Source organism: Oncorhynchus gorbuscha, linkage group LG19, assembly GCF_021184085.1.
Source record: "Oncorhynchus gorbuscha isolate QuinsamMale2020 ecotype Even-year linkage group LG19, OgorEven_v1.0, whole genome shotgun sequence".
In the NCBI taxonomy this organism is placed as follows: domain Eukaryota; kingdom Metazoa; phylum Chordata; class Actinopteri; order Salmoniformes; family Salmonidae; genus Oncorhynchus; species Oncorhynchus gorbuscha.
The window spans coordinates 46,768,986-46,790,397 of NC_060191.1; the positions used below are offsets into that span (position 1 = coordinate 46,768,986).

General features: G+C 45.2%; 1 protein-coding gene across 1 annotated transcript in view; it reads right to left on the minus strand.

The window, feature by feature from the left end:
* Window positions 1-2,285: 2,285 nt before the first annotated feature.
* LOC124004915 (short transient receptor potential channel 4-like) overlaps window positions 2,286-21,412 on the minus strand; it is a 31,887-nt gene continuing 12,760 nt past the window's right edge. The window contains exons 4-16 of the mRNA XM_046313731.1: window positions 16,322-16,462; window positions 15,925-16,101; window positions 15,436-15,636; window positions 10,978-11,163; window positions 10,676-10,826; window positions 8,278-8,417; window positions 7,236-7,379; window positions 6,742-6,914; window positions 5,330-5,525; window positions 4,925-5,119; window positions 4,054-4,095; window positions 3,046-3,135; window positions 2,286-2,858 (exon numbers count right to left, since the gene is read on the minus strand). Of these exons, the coding sequence (XP_046169687.1) occupies window positions 2,286-2,858; window positions 3,046-3,135; window positions 4,054-4,095; window positions 4,925-5,119; window positions 5,330-5,525; window positions 6,742-6,914; window positions 7,236-7,379; window positions 8,278-8,417; window positions 10,676-10,826; window positions 10,978-11,163; window positions 15,436-15,636; window positions 15,925-16,101; window positions 16,322-16,462 (2,409 nt within the window). The remainder of the gene's footprint in view (window positions 2,859-3,045; window positions 3,136-4,053; window positions 4,096-4,924; window positions 5,120-5,329; window positions 5,526-6,741; window positions 6,915-7,235; window positions 7,380-8,277; window positions 8,418-10,675; window positions 10,827-10,977; window positions 11,164-15,435; window positions 15,637-15,924; window positions 16,102-16,321; window positions 16,463-21,412) is intronic.

Genomic DNA, 21,412 nt, shown 5'->3' on the forward strand with positions numbered 1-21,412 from the left:
CCACTTGTTTTGGTAAACGGCTGAGGGATGGGCCTAAAGAAGAAAACACTCAAATAAACGGAGCTATAAAAAGCCCCCCAAAATATGCACAAATGGCTGTACCACTCTCGGATTGCCCCTTTAAGGTTAACAATGGGATGCTGGGAGCTGAGTTAGTGTGCAGTGTTACTGTCAGTACTGAGTATAGCATCATATGGTAAGAACGTGGGGAATTCCTCACACAAAAAGCTAATGAATGGTATTTCACAAGCTAAGCTATGTCAACATTCAGTTGTTGGGTAAGTTAAGACATTTTTTCCATTCTGTATCACTCCGTAAAGGGAAATATAGTATTATTTCTAACATGGAAATAATCCGAATTCATGTAAACATTACAGTTCTGAAAACATAGCTTGTCCAAAGAAAGTAGTCTCTTGGCACAACACACCGGGTATAGGGTGATATGAACTGTGGGACAGGGTAAGTTAAGCCGCCTTCAAATGTCTGTACTGAATTAAATATTACCACTACCTTTTTAAACAATGTCTATCTTTAACACAATTACAATCACTTTTTGTCTTTAAATAATTTTAAACATATTTTAACACAGGCTTAACACCTAATAAACACTCTACTTTTTTAAAACACTTTTAAAATAGGACAGTCCCTGTTGTTACCTCCTATCCCAGCGATAATACCTTGGATTACGCATGGGAAGAAAACATTTACATTTGCTCAACTTGCCATTGGCTCAACATACCCCATGGTCATTGGCTCAACATACCCCATGGTCATTGGCTCAACATACCCCATGGTCATTGGCTCAACATACCCCATGGTCATTGGCTCAACATACCCTGTGGTAATTGGCTCAAATTACCCCGTGGTCATTGGCTCAACATACCCCGTGGTAATTGGCTCAACATACCCCATGGTCATTGGCTCAACATACCCCGTGGTAATTGGCTCAACATACCCTGTGGTAATTGGCTCAAATTACCCCAAGGCAAACATTTGGATTATTAGCCCACACAGCTACTAGGATGCTCTTAACCTCAAATGATGTATAGAACAATCTTACAATGATCTACTTTCGTTTAGATACAAGCATCATGAAACCTCCAACACAATAAATTAATTTGACTTGGTCAAAAGTAGTGCACTATATAGGAAATAGGGTTCAAACTAGTTTTGAATAATTCGCTAAGGTGTGACATTGTACAGATCTACCTGTAAGAATCATTAGTGTTTTCCGTGATGCATTATGACAAGGGATCGCTGTGAAATAGCAGGGGGCTGACTGGAGGAAGCAGCAGAGACAGGGCTTGTTAATAAAATACTGATAGTTCTATCACGTCTAGGGTTACAAAACTCAGGTAACTTTCCCCAAATTCCCAGGTTTTCCAGAAATCCTGGTCGGGGAATGACGTCTTATATGCTTGTTCCATATGGCACCCTATGTCCTCTGGTGCTAGAACCCTATGTCCCCTGGTTCTAGAACCCTATGTACCCTGGTTCCAGAGCCCTATGTACCCTGGTTCCAGAACCCTATGTCCCCTGGTTCCAGAACCCTATGTCCCCTGGTTCCAGAACCCTATGTCCCCTGGTTCAGGAACCCTATGTACCCTGGTTCCAGAGCCCTGTGCCCTGGTTCCAGAACCCTATGTCCCCTGGTTCCAGAACCCTATGTCCCCTGGTTCCAGAACCCTATGTCCTCTGGTTCCAGAACCCTATGTCCCCTGGTTCCAGAGCCCCATGTCCCCTGGTTCCTGAGCCCTGTGTCCCCTGGTTCCAGAGCCCTATGTCCCCTGGTTCTAGAACCTGATGTCCCCTGGTTCCAGAGCCCTATGTCCCCTGGTTCCAGAGCCCTATGTCCCCTGGTTCCAGAGCCCTGTGTCCCCTGGTTCCAGAGCCCTATGTCCTCTGGTTCCAGAGCCCTATGTCCTCTGGTTCCAGAGCCCTATGTCCCCTGGTTCCAGAGCCCTATGTCGTCTGGTTCCAGAGCCCTGTCCCCTGTAAAATGTAGTACACTATATAGAGAATAGAGTGCTATTTGGTACACAAACCAAGAAACAGACTTCTAGTCTCCAGGTCTCCGGCTTATACGTTCTAGACCAGAATATATTAGTCTGAGAGCTGAATTGGTTCTGGAGTCGCAAGACAAGTTACTACACAGGTCTCCATGAAGACGTATCATAATGATACATTCAAATCGCTTGTGGTCTTTTGAACAGTATTCACTCTATAGTCCTTCTACGTAGCAGTCTCATTCTCAACAGTCTGTTCTAACATGAACCCTTCTCTCTTCACTCTCCCCTCTCTTCGTTTTCTTCCTTCTCTGTACACGTCATCTCCCTCGCTCCACCCTGCTCCTCCTTCTCTCCATCACAGTCCAGATCCTCCAGGTCAGCCTCCCCCATCTCCTCAGACACAGAGTAGAGCCCAAAGTCACAGATATCTTTCCTGGCCAGTCCGTCGTTGATGGAGGGAGTGGAGGAGGGAGAGGAGATGGAAGTGGAGGAGGTGGGGATGGAGGAGGTTTCAGTGGAGGTCCAAGACGGTACCACAGAGCCGTTGACCAGTCGGTTCAAGCCCTGAGAGGTGGAAGGGGATGTGGACGAGGAGGTGGAGGAGGGGGCTGCCCTCTGCTGGAGCATGGATGTGGTGACGTGAAACATGTTGGTCTTAAGCGTGGCCGGGGGGAACTTGGGGGAGTACTTGAAGGAGTGGTCAGGGTAGACCAGACTGGAGGCCCCTGCCACTTCACTGGGTTTACTTCCTGCTATAGCCACGCCCCCACCCCCACCCCCAGGCCCCACCTTCCCCTTCATCATCCCCAGGACCTCATACCTAAAGCTGGAGATGTCCTGCTTCAGCTCCTGGGGAAAGAAACATGCACACATACAACTTATCTATTTATGACATTTACAGTGGACAGTGCAGGTCAATTACCATTCATTGCTGGAGACAGAAACAATGCTTATTTTTAGTTTGTAGTCCCTGTCTGGTGCTGAATTCAGATTGTTTTTAAAGAAATGTGGAACGTCAGAGGAAACCAAGCCTTACCTTAAAGTTCTCCTCAGTCAGTCCTTCCTCTGTCTTGGCATCTCTGATCATGGCTGCCACATATCTCTTCACCAGGTTCCTCAAAACCTCCTGAAAACAACACAGTCCACAGGTTGATAGAATCATACCAAACACATCCACTCCTGGGTTACTAACAACTTCTGTAGATAAAATGGAAATAACCCTTAGAGTGGACAGGTACAGGTATGTGTCCCAAATGGCATCCTATTTGCTATATGCTGTAGTGCTCTACTTTTGACCGTGGCCATAGAGCTCTACTTTTGACCGTGGCCATAGAGCTCTACTTTTGACCGGGGCCATAGAGCTCTACTTTTGACAGTGGCCATAGAGCTCAACTTTTGACTGGGCAATAGAGCTCTACTTTTGACCGTGGCCATAGAGCTCTACTTTTGACCGGGGCCATAGAGCTCTACTTTTGACTGTGGCCATAGAGCTCTACTTTTGACTGGGCAATAGAGCTCTACTTTTGACTGGGCAATAGAGCTCTACTTTTGACCGGGGCCATAGAGCTCTACTTTTTGATCGAGCCATAGAGCTCTACTTTTTGATCGAGCCATAGAGCTCTACTTTTGACCAGGGGCCATAGAGCTCTACTTTTGACCAGGGGCCATAGAGCTCTACTTTTGACTGGGTCATAGAGCTCTACTTTTGACTGGATCATAGAGCTCTACTTTTGATCGAGCCATAGAGCTCTACTTTTGACTGAGCCATAGATCTCTACTTTTGACCGTGGCCATAGAGCTCTACTTTTGACTGGGCAATAGAGCTCTACTTTTTCACCGAGGCCATAGAGCTCTACTTTTTCACCGGGGCCATAGAGCTCTACTTTTTCACCGGGACTCTGGTCAAAAGTAGTGCATTATATAGAGAATAGGGTGCCATTTGGGAAAAATCGAGTTCAAAATATGTGCATCAGCAGAATAAAAAACATTGAAAACTGACACATAATGAATGAGAAATAATAATTTTAAATATAAATATAAATACCTGATACTGGTGGTTTATTCTTACATTTATAGCAGCCCGTCTCTACAAAAGAGGAACATTAACTTACTCCAAAAGCACACCAGGCAGCATGACTAATCAGTTCATGTGATTTCCTTCTTGGTGGAGAGTTGGCCAGCTAGCTCTGTCATCACCTGCCCATTTTCTGTTAAAGGGATAGTTTGGGAGTTGGGCAATGAAACCCTTTATCTTCTTCTCCAGAGTCAGATGAACTTGTGGATACCATTTTAATGTCTCTGGATCCAGTATGAAGGAAGGTAGAGGTTGTTTTGTGAGCCAATGCTAACTAACATTACGTGAAGACTTCCAGTCTTTGCAATATTCTTTTTCGCTAAACTAGCGCATATACGAGTTAGCATTGGCTTGCGAAAGTACCAGTAACTCCCTTCATACTGGATGCAGAGACATAAAGATTGTTAATTGCCCAAATCCCGAACTATCCCTTTAGTTCCCGAAAGATCCCTCTATCCCTTTAACTTCTAACTGCTGATGCTATCAGAACAGTTATGTCTCATGACACACGTCTAACCATTCTGGGAAGAACAGGTAATTTCATTCACGATAATTTGTTGAGAACAACCTTCTGAGGCGAGAGCAGAAGAGAAAAAGTAGAAGTTTCAACTGTGAACTGTTCAGTGGAGTTGCAGAATTCCGGTAACTTTCCCCAAATTCCCAGGTCTTCCAGAAATCCCAGTTGGAAGATTCCCAGAATCAGAGTGGAATAAACAAGAAATACAGGAAATCCAACCAGGATTTCTGGAAAACCTGGGAATTTGGGGGAAATTACTGACATTTTACAACCCTACTGTTCAGTACAATTATTGTTGATGTAGACTAGAGACTTCATCCTCACCCCTATGGTTCCAAATGTTTCTGTTTTCTTGGCCCTGGTGATCTTGAAGATGTGTTTCCTGATCCAGCAGATGAAGTACCAGATTGACTTGGGGCTCGGGATGATGTTGAATGGAGAAGGTAGAGTCCCTCCCTCTTCAAAGTAACTCATCCACAACTTGGTTCTTGCAAACTTCCACTCAATGTCTGCATGATCCTGAACACAAACAACACATGCTAAGCATCTGAACAAGTGATATGAACAAAACTGTGTGATATAAAATGACCGCAGACAAGTTGTTGGGCTCACAAACAAGTGAATGAATGAATGATTTTGCTTTCCAGTGATAGCATAAGACTCACAACGGTAGCAGTTGTCTATCATGGCTAGGGTTAGTGTTAGGGTTAAGGATAGGGTTACACTCACAGCGATGTGTTGGTATGAGTTGTTCATCATGGCGATCAGCATGTTGAGTAGAACCACCAGAGAGATGACATTATAGGTTCCGAACATGGTGGCCCCTACGAACTCTGTGAACTGGTGGTCTGCCTCCACGTTGGTCACATACAGACTGATCAACCCAAAGATAGACCAGAACAAAGACTGGAGTGTCTCAAACAACCTGGAGAGAGAGAGAGAGAGAGAGAGAGAGAGAGAGAGAGAGAGAGAAAGAGATGAAAGAGAGAGAGAGAGAGATGAGAGAGCGAGAGATGAGAGAGAGAGAGAGAGAGAGAGAGAGAGAGAGAGAAGAGAGAGAGAGAGAGAGAAAGAGATGAAAGAGAGAGAGAGAGAGATGAGAGAGCGAGAGAGAGATGAGAGAGAGAGAGAGATGAAAGAGATGAGAGAGAGAGAGAGAGATGAGAGAGCGAGAGAGAGAGAGAGAGAGAGAGAGAGAGAGAGAGAGAGAGAGAGAGAGAGAGAGAGAGAGAGAGAGAGAGAGAGAGAGAGAGAGAGAGAGAGATGAGAGAGAGAGAGAGAGAGAAAGAGATGAAAGAAGAGAGAGAGAGAGAGATGAGAGAGCGAGAGATGAGAGAGAGAGAGAGAGAGAGAGAGAGAGAGAGAGAGAGAGAGAGAGAGAAAGAGATGAAAGAGAGAGAGAGAGAGATGAGAGAGAGAGAGAGAGAGATGAGAGAGAGAGAGAGAGAAAGAGATGAAAGAGAGAGAGAGAGAGATGAGAGAGCGAGAGATGAGAGAGAGAGAGAGAGAGAGAGAGAGAGAGAGAGAGAGAGAGAGAGAGAGAGAGAGAGAGAGAGAGAGAGAGAGAGAGAGAGAGAGAGAGAGAGAGAGAGAGAGAGAGAGATGAAAGAGAGAGCAAGAGAAAGGGATGAAAGAGAGAGAGAGACAGATGAAAGAGAGAGTGAGAGAGAGAGAGAGAGAGAGAGAGAGAGAGAGAGAGAGAGAGAGAGAGAGAGAGAGAGAGAGAGAGAGAGAGAGAGAGAGAGAGAGAGAGAGAGAAAGAGAGAGAGAGAGAGAGAGACAGAGAGAGAAAGACAGAGAGAGAGAGAGACAGAGAGAGACAGGGGGATGCAAGAGAGGGGGGGTTATATTTCTGAATATATAAGGAAAGCTGGATCTACATGAATAGTCAAGATATCATAAAAGGCTGCCATTCCAGTTTTGCCCTAATCCAGCCAATTGGCAAAACATACATATCTATCTAAATAAAATCAAATGTAAGGTTGCAAAATTCCAGTAACTTTCCCCAAATACCTGAAATTCCTGGTTTTCCTGCTAATTGCCTCCTGATTCTGGGCATTTTGGGAAAGTTAACAGAATGTGTTAACCCTCCCAAAAGTTAAACATGTTACAGAGGAACACATTATCAGGTCTTTACTAACGTTGAGAAAGCGTTGTTCTGTGTTTCGCAGCGGATGCCCTTGCATCCCTTCAGTCCCTCGTCTGTCTCGTAGTAGAAGTAGAGCTGGTTGAGCCCGTTAGCGAAGGCCAGGAGCACCAGGCAGTAGATGAACAGGAACTTAAGGATGTCCAGCAGCATCCTGCCCAGAGAAATCTGGAATCATGAGGATTATCGTCATATTCATCATCATAATCATCATCATAAACGAGAACCTTTCATACAATAAATTGCAGCTCAGTGCTTTACAGATCAGGGGCCATACTGTATGTATCAATCTTCTCAGAGTAGGAATACTGATCTAGGATCAGGTCCCCCCCCGACCATATAATATTATTCATTGTGAATTCAAAGGAAAAACTGATCCTAAATCAGCAGTCCTACTCTAAGATGCTTAATACATACTGCTCCTGGACATAATGACAGAAACATAGTATTAAATGACAAATCATGTAAATCTAGTATGATAATCCTGACCTGTAGAGGTCCCAGGTGGGAGTTAGCTGTAAACAGAGAGATGAGGCGGAGGGAGCTGAAGATGTTAGCGATGGCAAACACAGCCTCTGCTACCAAGGTAGGATGCCACATCTGCCATTCGTTCCTGGCCCTGAAGCCACTGTACTGTGGGAGAGAGGGAGAGACAGAGGGGACAGATCAGAGTCAACTGTGGAAGAGAGGGAGAGACAGAGAGGGGAGAGGTCAAAAACACTGTGGGAGAAAGGGAGAGACAGAGGGGACAGATCAGAGTCTACTGTAGAAGAGAGGGAGAGACAGAGGGGACAGATCAGAGTCTACTGTGGAAGAGAGGGAGAGACAGTGAGGGGAGAGGCGTAGGAGAAGGGGGTGAGAGGCGGCATTACATAGTAAGTCCAATAGGCCTTCTCCCCCGGACATCATTTTTGTGTGTTTTTAAAAACATTTTACCCATTTTTCTCCCAAATTTCATGGTATCCAATTGTTAGTAAATACTATCTTGTCTCATCGCTACAACTCCCTTACGGGCTCGGGAGAGACGAAGACTGAAAGTCATGCGTTCTCCAATACACAACCCAACCAAGCCGCACTGCTTCTTAACACAGCGTTCATCCAACCCGGTAGCCAGCCGCACCAATGTGTCACAGTGCACCTGGCAACCTTGGTTAGCGTGCACTGCGCCTGGCCTGCCACAGGAGTTGCTGGTACGCGATGAGACAAGGATATCCCTACCGGCCAAACCCTCCCTAACCCGGACGACGCTAGGCCAAATGTGAGTCGCTCCACGGACCTCCCAATTAGGCTGGTTACGACAGAGCCTGGGCGCGAACCCAGAGTCTCTGGTGGCACAGCTGGCGCTGCAGTACAGCGCCCTTAACCACTGCGCCACCCGGGAGGCTCACTGGACAACTTTTGACGAGCGTGAGGCGCTCCTACTCATTTAAATTAAGCCTGAGTGTAAGGTGGTTGTATTTTCAAGAATTCGTCGACAATTTATTCAAGCGTATTTCATATTATCTAGTGCACAACAACCATCATACAGTACCTTGACATAGGCAACGATCTTCAGAGAAATGGTAGCCAGGTACAGAGAGTTCATAACAAAGTCCATGAGGTTCCACCAGTCATGGATGTAGTCCTGGAACCCTCCATCCCACATCTGTTTAATCTCTGTCCAGATGAAGCCTACAGGACGGAGAACAGACCAGCAGGGCTAATTATGTACCAAATGGCATTCTATCCATTGCAAAGTGCATTACTTTTGACCAGAGCCCTATGTAACTCAACCTATTCCCTAAATAGTGCACTACTTTTGACGAGGGCCTATCGAGGCCTGGTCTAAAGTAGTGATCTAAACAGGGAATATGGTGCTATTTTGGATGTAGTCCTAGAGTTAGGGTTAAGGTTGTCATGTCTCTCTCACTTCTCTGATCTATGTCCACGTTCCCCAGGTGAAGAGGGGGTGTTAAAATCAAATCAGATCAAATGGTATTTGTCACATGCGCCGAATACAACAGTTGTAGACTTAACCATGAAATGCTTGCTTACAAGCCCTTCCCAACAATGCAGAGTTAAATAATTATAATAAAAAGAAAATACAAAAGAATGGAGCTACTGTATATACAGAGTACCAGTACCAGATCAATGTGCAGGGGGATGGAATATTTCAGGTAGATATGTACATGAAGGCCAGCTAAAGTGACTCTGTATGCATGTGTGTGTGTACATGTAGGATCTTAATTTGATCACTCTTATGTTGGTGAGAATTTTCCTACATAACAGGAAATGCAAACTTGTAGTGTATTTGAGTTTTAAAAAGGCTTCTAAAGTTTGTAATTTCAGACTTGATTTACACTACTGAAAAATGATCATCTCCATTTCCTGTTGCTGCAGAATTATTTTCCTGCTGTGCTAAACTGGCTCAAATTAAGATCCTACATCTGTGTGTGTGTGTGTGTGTGTGTGTGTGTGTGTGTGTGTGTGTGTGTGTGTGTGTGTGTGTGTGTGTGTGTGTGTGTGTGTGTGTGTGTGTGTGTGTGTGTGTGTGTGTGTGTGTGTGTGTGTGTGTGTGTGTGTGTGTGTGTGCGCGTGTATGTAGAGTATCTGAATGTGTATGGGTTTTGTGTGAAAGTGTTGTTCTAGTTTGTGTGTGAGCGTTGTTCTAGTTTGTGTGTGAGCGTTGTTCTTGTTTGTGTGTGAGCGTTGTTCTAGTTTGTGTGTGAGCGTTGTTCTAGTTTGTGTGTGAGCGTTGTTCTAGTTTGTGTGTGAGCGTTGTTCTAGTTTGTGTGTGAGCGTTGTTCTAGTTTGTGTGTGAGCGTTGTTCTAGTTTGTGTGTGAGCGTTGTTCTAGTTTGTGTGTGAGCGTTGTTCTAGTTTGTGTGTGAGTGTGCATAGAGTCAGTGCAAGATAGGGTCCGTGTAAGTACTCCGGGTAACCATTAATGAACTAATTAGCACTCTTATTGCTTGGGTTAGAAGCTGTCTCGGAGCCTGTTAGTCCAAGAGTCGACGTTCCGGTACCATTTGCTGGACGGTAGCAGAGTGAACTATAGCCAGGGTGGCTGCAGTCTTTGGGAATTATTCGGGCCTTCCTCTGACACCGCCTAATAGAGGTCCTGGATCTTGGCCTCAGTGATGTACTGGGCTGACCACAACACCCTCTGTAGCGCTTTGCAATTGAGGGTGGCGCATTTGCCATATCAAGCGGTGATACGGGACAGGTAGACAGGTATGAACAGGTAGACAGGTATGAACAGGTAGACAGGTATGAACAGGTAGACAGGTATGAACAGGTAGACAGGTATGAACAGGTAGACAGGTATGAACAGGTAGACTGGTATGAACAGGTAGACAGGTATGAACAGGTAGACAGGTATGAACAGGTAGACAGGTATGAACAGGTAGACAGGTATGAACAGGTAGACAGGTATGAACAGGTAGACTGGTTGCAAGCCCATGCATCCTGCCATGCGGTTGCACTGAACATAAGTTAAATAGGAAACACATGGGCTGGGTTGTCTTACAATACAGTGTGTGTACAATGCATGAAAACCAGCGGTAAAAGGTCGATAGGGTATTTGGCTGAAACACAAGCTTGGTTTCTACCATTTCCTGTCAGAATTGTCATCAACTAGTATCAACACCAATAGCAGTCTACGTGGTATGTCTCGAATGACGCTCTATCATCAGCTGACCTTCTGTGGAGTTGACATCGTGTTATGGATCACTTTGGAGGGAGCAGCATGTGTCCGGGTCTATCCTTTCTTGACCAATCATGTTGTGCACCTCTGCGCGCGCACACACACACACACACACACACACACACACACACACACACACACACACACACACACACACACACACACACACACACACACACACACACACACACACACACACACACACACACACACACACACACACACACACACACACACACTCTTACCCAGTACCCAGGGCAGTATCATCCATTCCACCACAGTAGGAGTCGGCCCCTGTCTGTTGGGGTCTGTAGAGACGATGTGCTGGGAGGCCAGCAGCAGGAGGAACAGGAAGGTGAGATACGATGTTGTGTGGCAGATAAACTTGATGAAGGGCTTCCTAATGATGTAGAAGAAGATTACTTTATTGTCCATTAGGTCTAACATAAATTCAACTTCAGCTTCCTGACAGATTTTTCCCATCAGACCAGGGATTCAAACTGGCAACCCTCCAGTTGCTGGCCTGCCTCTCTAATGTCTAGGATACTTGCCTGATGAAGTGTCCATAGCGGCTCTTAGGAGAGACCAGGTAGCAGAGGGAGAAGAGGGGGAAGAGGAGGCCGATGAAGACACAGGTTAGGAACTTCCCTGCCCAGTGACGACGCCTCCACCCAGGGAACTCATCGTACCAACGTGACGCAAGCAGCTGCTGACAGTTAGGCTGGGCTACAAACTGGAGGAGGGAGATTGAGGGAGGGAGGAGGGGAGGAAAAGAGAGGGGAGGAGAAAGAGGATCGAGAGAGGGGGTATGAAGGGGGAGGGAGGGAGGGAGGGAGGGAGGGAGGGAGGGAGGGAGGGAGGGAGGGAGGGAGGGAGGGAGGGAGGGAGGATAAACATACTCACTAATGGAGGAGAGGGAGGGAGGGAGGGGGAGGGAGGGAGGGAGGGTCAGCCTTTATGATACATTACTGATTAGCTGTTATTGGAGACCTGTGTGTCTAATGTAACTTCACAATGTTTAATATTCTTTCTCAGTTGCTTTCCACTCCACAACTGACACGAAAACAGGCACATCTTAAGCAAGTCTTGGCAGTTGGGTAAGGCATACAGCATACTGACAGCAGTAAACATACTCAGCTAATGGAGGAGGTCAATTGACGTCCCAGATTACATTATGTGTGCATCCCAAATTACACCCTATGTGCTATTTGGGACTCGGTCAATGACTGTTTAGTCTGGTTTAGTCCAGCAGCACCTCCAGCTCTTAATGACCTTAATGTGCCTGATCATTCTGATGAGTGTTACCAGCTGTTTTTGGCCTGGTCCCAAGTGTCCCTCCCTGGCATCTCTGTTCCTCTCTAATATCCTCTTCACACACTGTACTGCGCTGTGTCGGATACTTTCTCTTCATATTGTCCTTGTCAGCACAGTTCCAGGAACTGGGGTGGGTGTGTAACCAGAGCATTACAATTCTCTCAGATCTGCCTCTGCTTACAAGGTTTGATAAGGAACACTCTATCCGTCTCAGGCACTGTCTAAAACACTCTCTGTCTCAGTCGCTCTCTGACTGATGACCTCACTAATGACCTCATCCCCCACAATGCCCTGCTCTAAGTGATGGGGATCCATTTGGTTGTAATTGTTCGTAATTCCATTAGACTGAGATGAACTTTACGTCACACAGAGGCAGCGCAAATGTTCAGCAGATGGTTCTATCAAATCTCACGGAGACAAAAACATAATGATGTTTAATGAGGCAAAGATTTGACAGACAGGCACTCTTTCAAACAGGAACATGGAGTTCGTTAGAAATGTCTCTCTATGGAGTCTTATCTCTGTTCTATCCATAACCTTAAAGCGATATAGCATGTTGTGTATTTTCAGTAGTGTCATACTGTATATGTCCGTCTCATGGAAAGGGCTTAAAGTATTAAGCAATGAATTTGTGTTTTCTTCTGCAGTTCTCGGTCCTCTTCACTCTGTTCATGAAAACAGATGCAGCATCCCATTCTACTCAGGAGGGGGCAACATTTCATAACTGTACTGTACATGCTCATCTACAGTAAGTCTAGCAGCAACCAACCATAAACCAAACATTCACAATACAGTGGTGTATACTTAACATGAGACAATATTCCCACAAACTACTGACGGCATACCAGCCATGATAAGGGTGCCATATGCAATGTAGCCAAGGTTGTTGTTTTCCTGTGTAACATGTTGCTTTCTGTGTCATTTAGATGTATTGTGAGTCAGTATTCCAAGGAAACATTCAGTCAGAGCATTATGGTATTTGAAGCATCATTATGTTTCATTATGTTCCCATCAAGGGACTGGACAGCAGACTGAGACATACACTATACAGTGCATTCGGAAACTGTTCAGACCCCTTGACTTTGTCCACATTTTGTTACGTTAAAGCCTTATTCGAAAATGTATTAAATCGCTTTTTTCCACACATCAATTTACGCACAATACCCCATAATGACAATGCAAAAACAGATTTTTTTGAAATGTATAAAAAAGAAAACACTGAAATATCACATTTACTTAAGTATTCAGATAATTTACTTTGTTGAAGCACCTTTGACAGTGATTACTGTCTCGAGTCTTCTTGGGTATGACGCTACAAGCTTGGCACACCTGTTTGGGGAGTTTCTCCCATTCCTCACTTCAGATCCTCTCAAGCTCTGTCAGGTTGGATGGGGAGTGTTGCTGCACAGCTATTTTCAGGTCTCTCCTGAGATTCGGTTCAAGTCCGGGCACTCCTGCGTTGTCTTGGCTGTGTGCTTAGTGACTTTGTCCTATTGGAAGGTGAACCTTTACCTCGGTCTGAACTCTTGAGCAGGTTTACATCAAGGATCTCTTTGTACTTTGCTCTGTTAATCTTTGCCTCGATCCTGACTAGTCTCCCTGCCACTGAAAAACATCCCCACAGCATGATGCTGCCACCACCAAACTTCACTGTCGAGATGATGCCAGACGTTTCCTCCAGACGTGACGCTTGGCATTCAGCCAAAGAGTTCAATCTTGGTTTCACCTGACCAGAGAATCATGATTCTCGTGGTCTGAGAGTCTTTAAGTGCCTCCTGCAAACTACACGCATGCTATCAGGTGCCTTTTACTGAGGAGTGGCTTCCGTCTGGCCACTCTACCATAAAGGCCTGATTGGTGGAGTGCTGCAGAGATGGTTGTCCTTCGGGAAGGTTCTCCCATCTCCACAGGGGAACTCTGGAGCTCTGTCAGAGTAACCATCGGGTTCTTCGTCACCTCCCTGACCAAGACCCTACTCCCCCAAATGCTCAGTTTGGCTGGGCGGCCAGCTCTAGGAAGAGTCTTGGTGGTTCCAAACTTCTTCCATGAGGGAGGCCACTGTGTTCTTGGGGACCTTCAATGCTGCAGAATTTTTTTGGTAATCTTCCCCAGATCTATGCCTCGATACAATCCTGCTCGGAGCTCTACGGATAATTCCTTCGACCTCATGGCTTGGTTTTTGCTCTGACATGGGAACTTATATAACTGTGGGAGAAAGATGTATCCAAATCATATCCAATCAATTGAATTTACAACATGTGGACTCCAATCAAGGTGTCAAAACATCTCGAGGATCATCAATGGAAACAGGATGCACACGAGCTCAATTTCGAGTCTCATAGCAAAAGGTCTGAATACTTATGTAAATAAGGTATTTGTTGTGTTGTGTTTCCATTGAATGCAAACTCCATAGACAAACATTGGCAGTAGAATGGCTTTACTGAAGAGCTCAGTGACTTTCAAAGTGGCACCTTCATAGGATGCCACCTTTCCAACAAGTCAGTTCATCAAATTATTGCCGTGCTGGGGCTGCCCCGGTCAACTGTAAGTGCTGTTATTGTGAAGTGGAAACTTATTGTGAAGCAACAATGGCTCATCCACGAAGTGGTAGGCCACACAAACTCACAGAACAGGACCGCCGAGTGCTGAAGAACGTAGCTTTTTAAAAATTGTCTGTCCTCAGTTCCAACAGACACTACCGAGTTCCAAACTGCATCTGGAAACAACATCAGAACAGGAACTGTTCGTCAGGAGCTTCATGAAATGGGTTTCCATGGCAGAGCAGCCGCACACAAGCCTAAGATCACCATGCACAATCCCAAGCGTCAGCTGGAGTGGTGTAAAGCTCGCAGCCATTGGACTCTGGAGCAGTGGAAATGTGTTCTCTGGTGTGATGAATCCCGCTTCACTATCTGGGAGTCCGCGGACCAATCTGGGTTTGGCGAATGCCAGGAGAACGCTCCCTACCCAAATGCAGAGTACAACTGTAAAGTTTGATGGAGGAGGAATAATGGTATGGGGCTAATTTTCCATGCTTCGGCTAGGCCCCTTAGTTCCAGTGAAGGGAAATCTTAACGCTACAACATACAATGACATTCTAGACAATTCTGTGCTTCCAACTTACTGCCAACAGTTTGGGGAAGGACCTTTACTGTTTTAGCATGACAATGCCCCCGTGCACAAAGTGAATGCAGACTGCGAGCCATGTCTAATCACCCAAAATTAGCGCCCATCCTCACTAATGCTCTTGTGGCTGAATGGACGCAAGTCCCTGCAGCAATGTTCAAACATTAGTGGAAAGCTTTCCCAAAAGAGTAGAGGCTGTTATAGCAGCAAACAGGGGACCAACTCTATATGAATGCCCATGATTTTGGAATGAGATGTTCGACGAGCATATACTTTTGGTAATGTTGTGGAGCTCCAGTAATGTGTTGTTTTACTAAGGAATGATGCCATTTCCAGACACAGCCTGGTGATTATCACATAATTCCAACTCCCATAGGAAGTCTCCACCCAAATCCGGCCAGCGACTACTTCTCAATCCTATTTTAAAGATAACAGCAGTTAGCTTCATGCTTTATCCACTGCAATATTACATGCAAAACCCTCAGCTGTACATTGGGAGGGAGAGTCACCTGGCCAAGTGTCAACAAGCAGAAAAATGACAACAAACACATCGGTTGTGTCTTACCTCTTTCTGTGTGTATTTGATGGCCAGTTTGAGTCTGGCCAGATCGTTGGTGTTCTCATCCAGTAGAGGGTTGATGTCATCTCTGTAGTTCAGGATCAGCTCTAGTTCTCTGGAACTTCTGGTTTGGTCCAACAGGTCCTTGGCAAACTGTTTACACTGCTGAGATAACTCCTCATACTCCGACATAAACTCATTCTCCACCTGAAACAGTCAGGAAATGTTGGATAAAAGTCGAGCACAAATAAATGGAACACCGTCCATCATGGAACACCGTCCATCTCCTAAAAGGCAGAAGATGGGCGTCTGTGGCACTCTATTGTGGAAGCCTTATGTTCCAAATAATAATTAAGTATGTACATTAATAGTCCATAAACTGCTTATAAAGTACACTGCTGAGACAACTCCTCACTCTTCTTCGACTCAAACTCATCCTCCAGCTCAATTAAATTAAATTAAATAAACTTAGCAAATATCTGTTGAAACCCCCACCTTGCTGAGTTCCTGCAGTTCCCAGGAGAGCTGGAAGGCTGTGAGGAAAGGGTCTTCACTGGAGAGGGCTATGAGTGATGGGCTGGCCAGGGCCTTGTAGATGTTGAGACGTGAGCGGGAGTGACGAAGACTATCCACATCAGAGCTGGACACACACTCCATGCAGTTACAGCGCACCTGGAACACACACCGGTTGTGGAGAGTTAGGGGACGGAGGGCAGTACTGTAACTATCATACTGTACTCTACTATTGTATCATACTGTATAGTGTAGTGTAGCCTGCTGTGACTATTGTACTCTACTACATTACATACTATATCATACTGTAGCATGTAGTATTTTATAATTTACCATAGTACTAAACCATTGTGTAGCATATATCCTGATTCAGACCCACCTCATGTGGCTGGGGCACAGACACCCCCTTCTGCACCAGCAGTTTGATGATCTCATAGTTGTTGGTGTGAGCTGCTAGGATGATGGGTGTGATGTCAGGAGTGAAGTCAGAGAACTGCTTGTCCAATAGGATGGGAGGAACCTGGGGAGAGGGCGGGGAAGAGATAAATATGGGTCATAGTCAGATAGGGATGATGCTGGGCAAGAGATAAAAGTTGTGTTCAATCCAGAAATCGATTGAAAAAGGAAAACTGAATTAGACAAAACTGAATTCATAACAACATCGTAGTATTTTCAATATCAATACTACCATAATGTCTCCTTTATGAACCAATACAATAGAGTTTAGGATTTATTTGAGAAGAAGCTGTTTGTGTGTGTGTGTGTTGATTACAGAGGACCAGCTGATCTATTACAGAAGACCAGCTGCTCTATTACAGAGGACCAGCTGCTCTATTACAGAGGACCAGCTGCTCTATTACAGAGGACCAGCTGATCTATTACAGAGGACCAGCTGATCTATTACAGAGGACCAGCTGATCTATTACAGAGGACCAGCTGATCTATTACAGAGGACCAGCTGCTCTATTACAGAGGACCAGCTATGCAAGGATCTGCTTTAGGATCACTATTGTTTTCACTATATATATATGCTACCTTTTGGTGATGTTATTCGGAAACATAATGTCAACAGACACACAGCTGTACATTTCGATGAAACATGGTGAAGCCCCAAAATTGCCTACTCTGGAAGACTGTGTTTCAGACCTAAGGAATTTTTTACAACTTTTAAACACAGAAAAAACAGAGATGCTAGTTAAAGGTCCCACGAAACAAAGAGATCTGCTGTTTCATCTGACAGTTCATATTGATGGTTGACAGTCATCTCAAATAAAACTGTGAAGGATCATGGTGTTACTCTGTACCCTGATCTCTCTTTTGACGAACATGTGGAAAATATTTAGAGAGCAGCTTTTTTCATCTTCGTATTATAGCAAAAATATGAAACTTTTAGTCCAGAAATTATGCAGAAGAGCTAATCCATGCTTTTGTCACTTCAAGATTAGACTACTGCAATACTCTACTCTCCGGCTACCCGGATAATGCACTAAATAAACTTCAGCTATTGCTAAATACGGCTGCTAAGATCTTGACTAGAACCAAAACATTTGATCATATTACTCCAGCACAAGCCTCTGGCATCCTGTTAAGGCTTGGGCTGATTCGATGTTTTACTGATAACCTATAAAGCATTACATGGACTTGCTCCTATCTATCTCTCCAATTTGGTTCTGCCGTACATACCTACACGTAAGCTCACAAGACGGATGTCTCCTTATTGTTTCTATAATTTCTAAGTAAACAGCTAGAGGCAGGGCTTTCTCCTATAGAGTTACATTTTATGGAAAGGTCTGCTGGTCCATGTGAGAGACGGAGACTAGGTCTCAACCTTTAAGTCTTTAATTAATGAAGACTCATCTCTTCAGTAGGTTCTATGATTGAGTAAAGTCTGGCCCAGGGGTTCGAACGTGAATGGCAAGGCACTGGAGTGACGAACCACCCTTGCTGTCTCTGCCTGGCTGGCTCCCCTCTCTCCAATGGGATTCTCTGCCTCTGAACCTATGAGTCACTCTCTTGCTAGTGCTCTCCCATGCCGTCCCTAGGAAGGTGCATCACATTGAATATCGCTATACTCGACTTGAGTGGGTTGAGACACTGACGTGATCTTCCTATCTGATTTTGCGCCTCCTCGGGCTCTTGCGGTGAGGGAGATCTTCATGGGCCATACTCCACCTTGTCTCAGGGGTAATAAGTTGGTGGGCTATTGATATCCCTCTGGTAGTGTGTGGGCAGTGCTTTGGCAAAGTGGGTAGGGTTATATCCTGCCTCGTTAGCCCTGTCCCGGGGTATCGTCGGATGTGGCCTCAGTGTCCCCCCCCCCATCTCAATGTCCAGTATCCACGCTGCAGTAGTCTATATGCCAGGGGCTAGCGTCAGTCTGTCTGGTGTAATTCTCCTGTGTTATCTGGTGTCCTTTTTTTATCTTAAGTACTGTATGCTCCCTCTACTTGTTCCATCTCTCTTTTGCTCTCTTTCTCTCTTCCCAGAGGACCTGAGCCTTAGGACTATGCCTCAGGGCTACATGGCTTGTAACAGCACTTCATGACATCTGCTTTATAAATCAATTTGATTGCCTGATTGACAGGGTTTAATCATTTAACGTGGGTCCCAAATGGCACCATCATAGGGCACTATATAGGGAATGGGATGCCATTTGGGACACAACCACAGTCTGATTGGTCTCCCTCTGGGAGGAGATGATAAGGAAAGAGGCACTTGAGTGACCACTTCACTTACAGTACGAGGAAATACTAGCTAACAGGATTAAATTACTGTTCCCTTTACTGCAACAACTCAGATCTAAGTGATGTTCCCGTAAACCACAGGTCTTCTTGTCATTGATTTCTGATGTTCCTGATAGTGTGCGTGCATTTGTGTGTGGTCCAGATAATGTGTTTGCATAACAAAGTGATGTTGAAACAATTACTAGTATTGCTGCCAGTTAGGTCATGTTGTTGAGATGGAGTCTGACCTTACTATCATTATCTCTAAACTCCCGCAGAAGAGATGTATACAGAGAGGTGGAGAAAGAGAGATGAAGAAAGATAGGTGGAGATACAGTAGAGATGGAGAAAGAGAGGTGGGGATGGAGAAAGATAGGCGGAGATACAGTAGAGATGGAGAAGAGAGGTGGAGAAAGAGAGATGGAGAAAGAGAGGTGGAGATACAGTAGAGATGGATAAGAGAGGTGGGGAAAGAGAGATGAAGAAAGAGAGGTGGAGATATAGTAGAGATGGAGAAAGAGAGGTGGAGATGGAGAAAGAGAGGTGGAGATACAGTAGAGATGGAGAAGAGAGGTGGAGAAAGAGATGTGGAGAAAGAGAGATGGAAAAAGAGAGGTGGAGATACAGTAGAGATGGAGAAGAGAGATGGACAAAGAGAGATGGAGAAAGAGAGGTGGAGATACAGTAGAGAGAAGAGAGGTGGGGAAAGAAAGGTGGAGAAAGAGAGGTGGAGAAAGAGAGGTGGAGATACAGTAGAGATGGAGAAGAGAGGTGGAGAAAGAGATGTGGAGATACAGTAGAGATGGAGAAAGAGAGGTGGAGAAAGAGAGGTGGAGAAAGAGAGGTGGAGATACAGTAGAAATGGAGAAGAGAGGTGGAGATACAGTAGAGAGAGGTGGAGAAAGAGAGGTGGAAAAGAGATGTGGAGATACAGTAGAGATGGAGAAAGAGAGAGATGGAGAAGAGAGGTGGAGAAAGAGAGATGGAGAAGAGAGGTGGAGATACAGTAGAGATGGAGAAGAGAGGTGGAGAAAGAGATGTGGAGAAAGAGAGGTGGAGATACAGTAGAGATGGAGAAGAGAGGTGGAGAAGAGAGATGGAAAAAGAGAGAGGGGGATACAGTAGAGATGGAGAAGAGAGGTGGAGAAAGAGATGGAGAAAGAGAGGTGGAGATGGAGAAGAGGTGGAGAAAGAGAGATGAGAAAGAGAGGTGGAGATACAGTAGAGATGGAGAAGAGAGGTGGAGAAAGAGAGTGGAGAAAGAGATGGAGAAAGATAGGTGGAGATACAGTAGAGATGGAGAGAAGAGGTGGAGAAAGAGAGATGGAGGAAGAGAGGTGGAGAAAGAGAGGTGGAGATACAGAGAGAGATGGAGAAAGAGAGGTGGAGAAGAGATGGAGAAGAGAGGTGGAGAAGAGATGATAGGTGGAGAAGAGAGGGAAGAGATGGAGAAAGGAAAGAGAAATGGAGAAAGAGAGATGAAGAAAGATGGAGATACAGTAGAGTTGGAGAAAGAGAGGTGGAGATACAGTAGAGATGGAGAAAGAGAGGTGGAGATACAGTAGAAATGGAGAAGAGAGGTGGAGATACAGTAGAGATGGAGAAGAGAGGTGGAGAAAGAGAGGTGGAAAAAGAGATGTGGAGATACAGTAGAGATGGAGAAGAGAGGTGGAGATACAGTAGAGATGGAGAAGAGAGGTGGAGAAAGAGAGATGGAGAAGAGAGGTGGAGATACAGTAGAGATGGAGAAGAGAGGTGGAGAAAGAGATGTGGAGAAAGAGAGGTGGAGATACAGTAGAGATGGAGAAGAGAGGTGGAGAAAGAGAGATGGAAAAAGAGAGAGGGGGATACAGTAGAGATGGAGAAGAGAGGTGGAGAAAGAGATGTGGAGAAAGAGAGGTGGAGATACAGTAGAGATGGAGAAGAGAGGTGGAGAAAGAGAGATGAGAAAGAGAGGTGGAGATACAGTAGAGATGGAGAAGAGAGGTGGAGAAAGAGAGATGGAGAAAGAGAGGTGGAGATGGAGAAAGATAGGTGAAGATACAGTAGAGATGGAAAAGAGAGGTGGAGAAAGAGAGATGGAGAAAGAGAGGTGGAGAAAGAGAGATGGAGGAAGAGAGGTGGAGAAAGAGAGGTGGAGATACAGTAGAGATGGAGAAGAGAGGTGGAGAAAGAGAGATGGAGAAAGATAGGTGGAGATACAGTAGAGATTGAGAAAGAGAGGTGGAGATAGGGAAGAGATGGAGAAAGATAGGTGGAGAAAGAGAAATGGAGAAAGAGAGATGAAGAAAGATAGGTGGAGATACAGTAGAGTTGGAGAAAGAGAGGTGGAGATACAGTAGAGATGGAGAAAGAGAGGTGGAGAAAGAGAGATGGAGATGGAAAAAGAGAGGTGGAGATACAGTAGACAGATGCCACAATCTCCTCTGATAGAAAGATGAGACACTCTTCTATTACACTCCTCTCTCTCTCCATCTGATGGAGGGACAGAATCCTAATTCAGATGTAATACAGTATGGTGTATGTAGACATTGTCTCAATAGCTAACTGCATGGGTGGCTCTATGCGTTCTTGTCCATCTAGTTAAAAGGGCCTCAGTTGAATCCAAAGTGTTTCAGAGTGTGTTTGTGTGTCAGACCTACTGTATTCTGTTCTATTCCTGTCCTCTGTTTAAACTAGCTAAAACATACATGTAACCTTGATAATACACGCTGTAATTTGATTAAGTTGTTTGCATTTCAGGACTG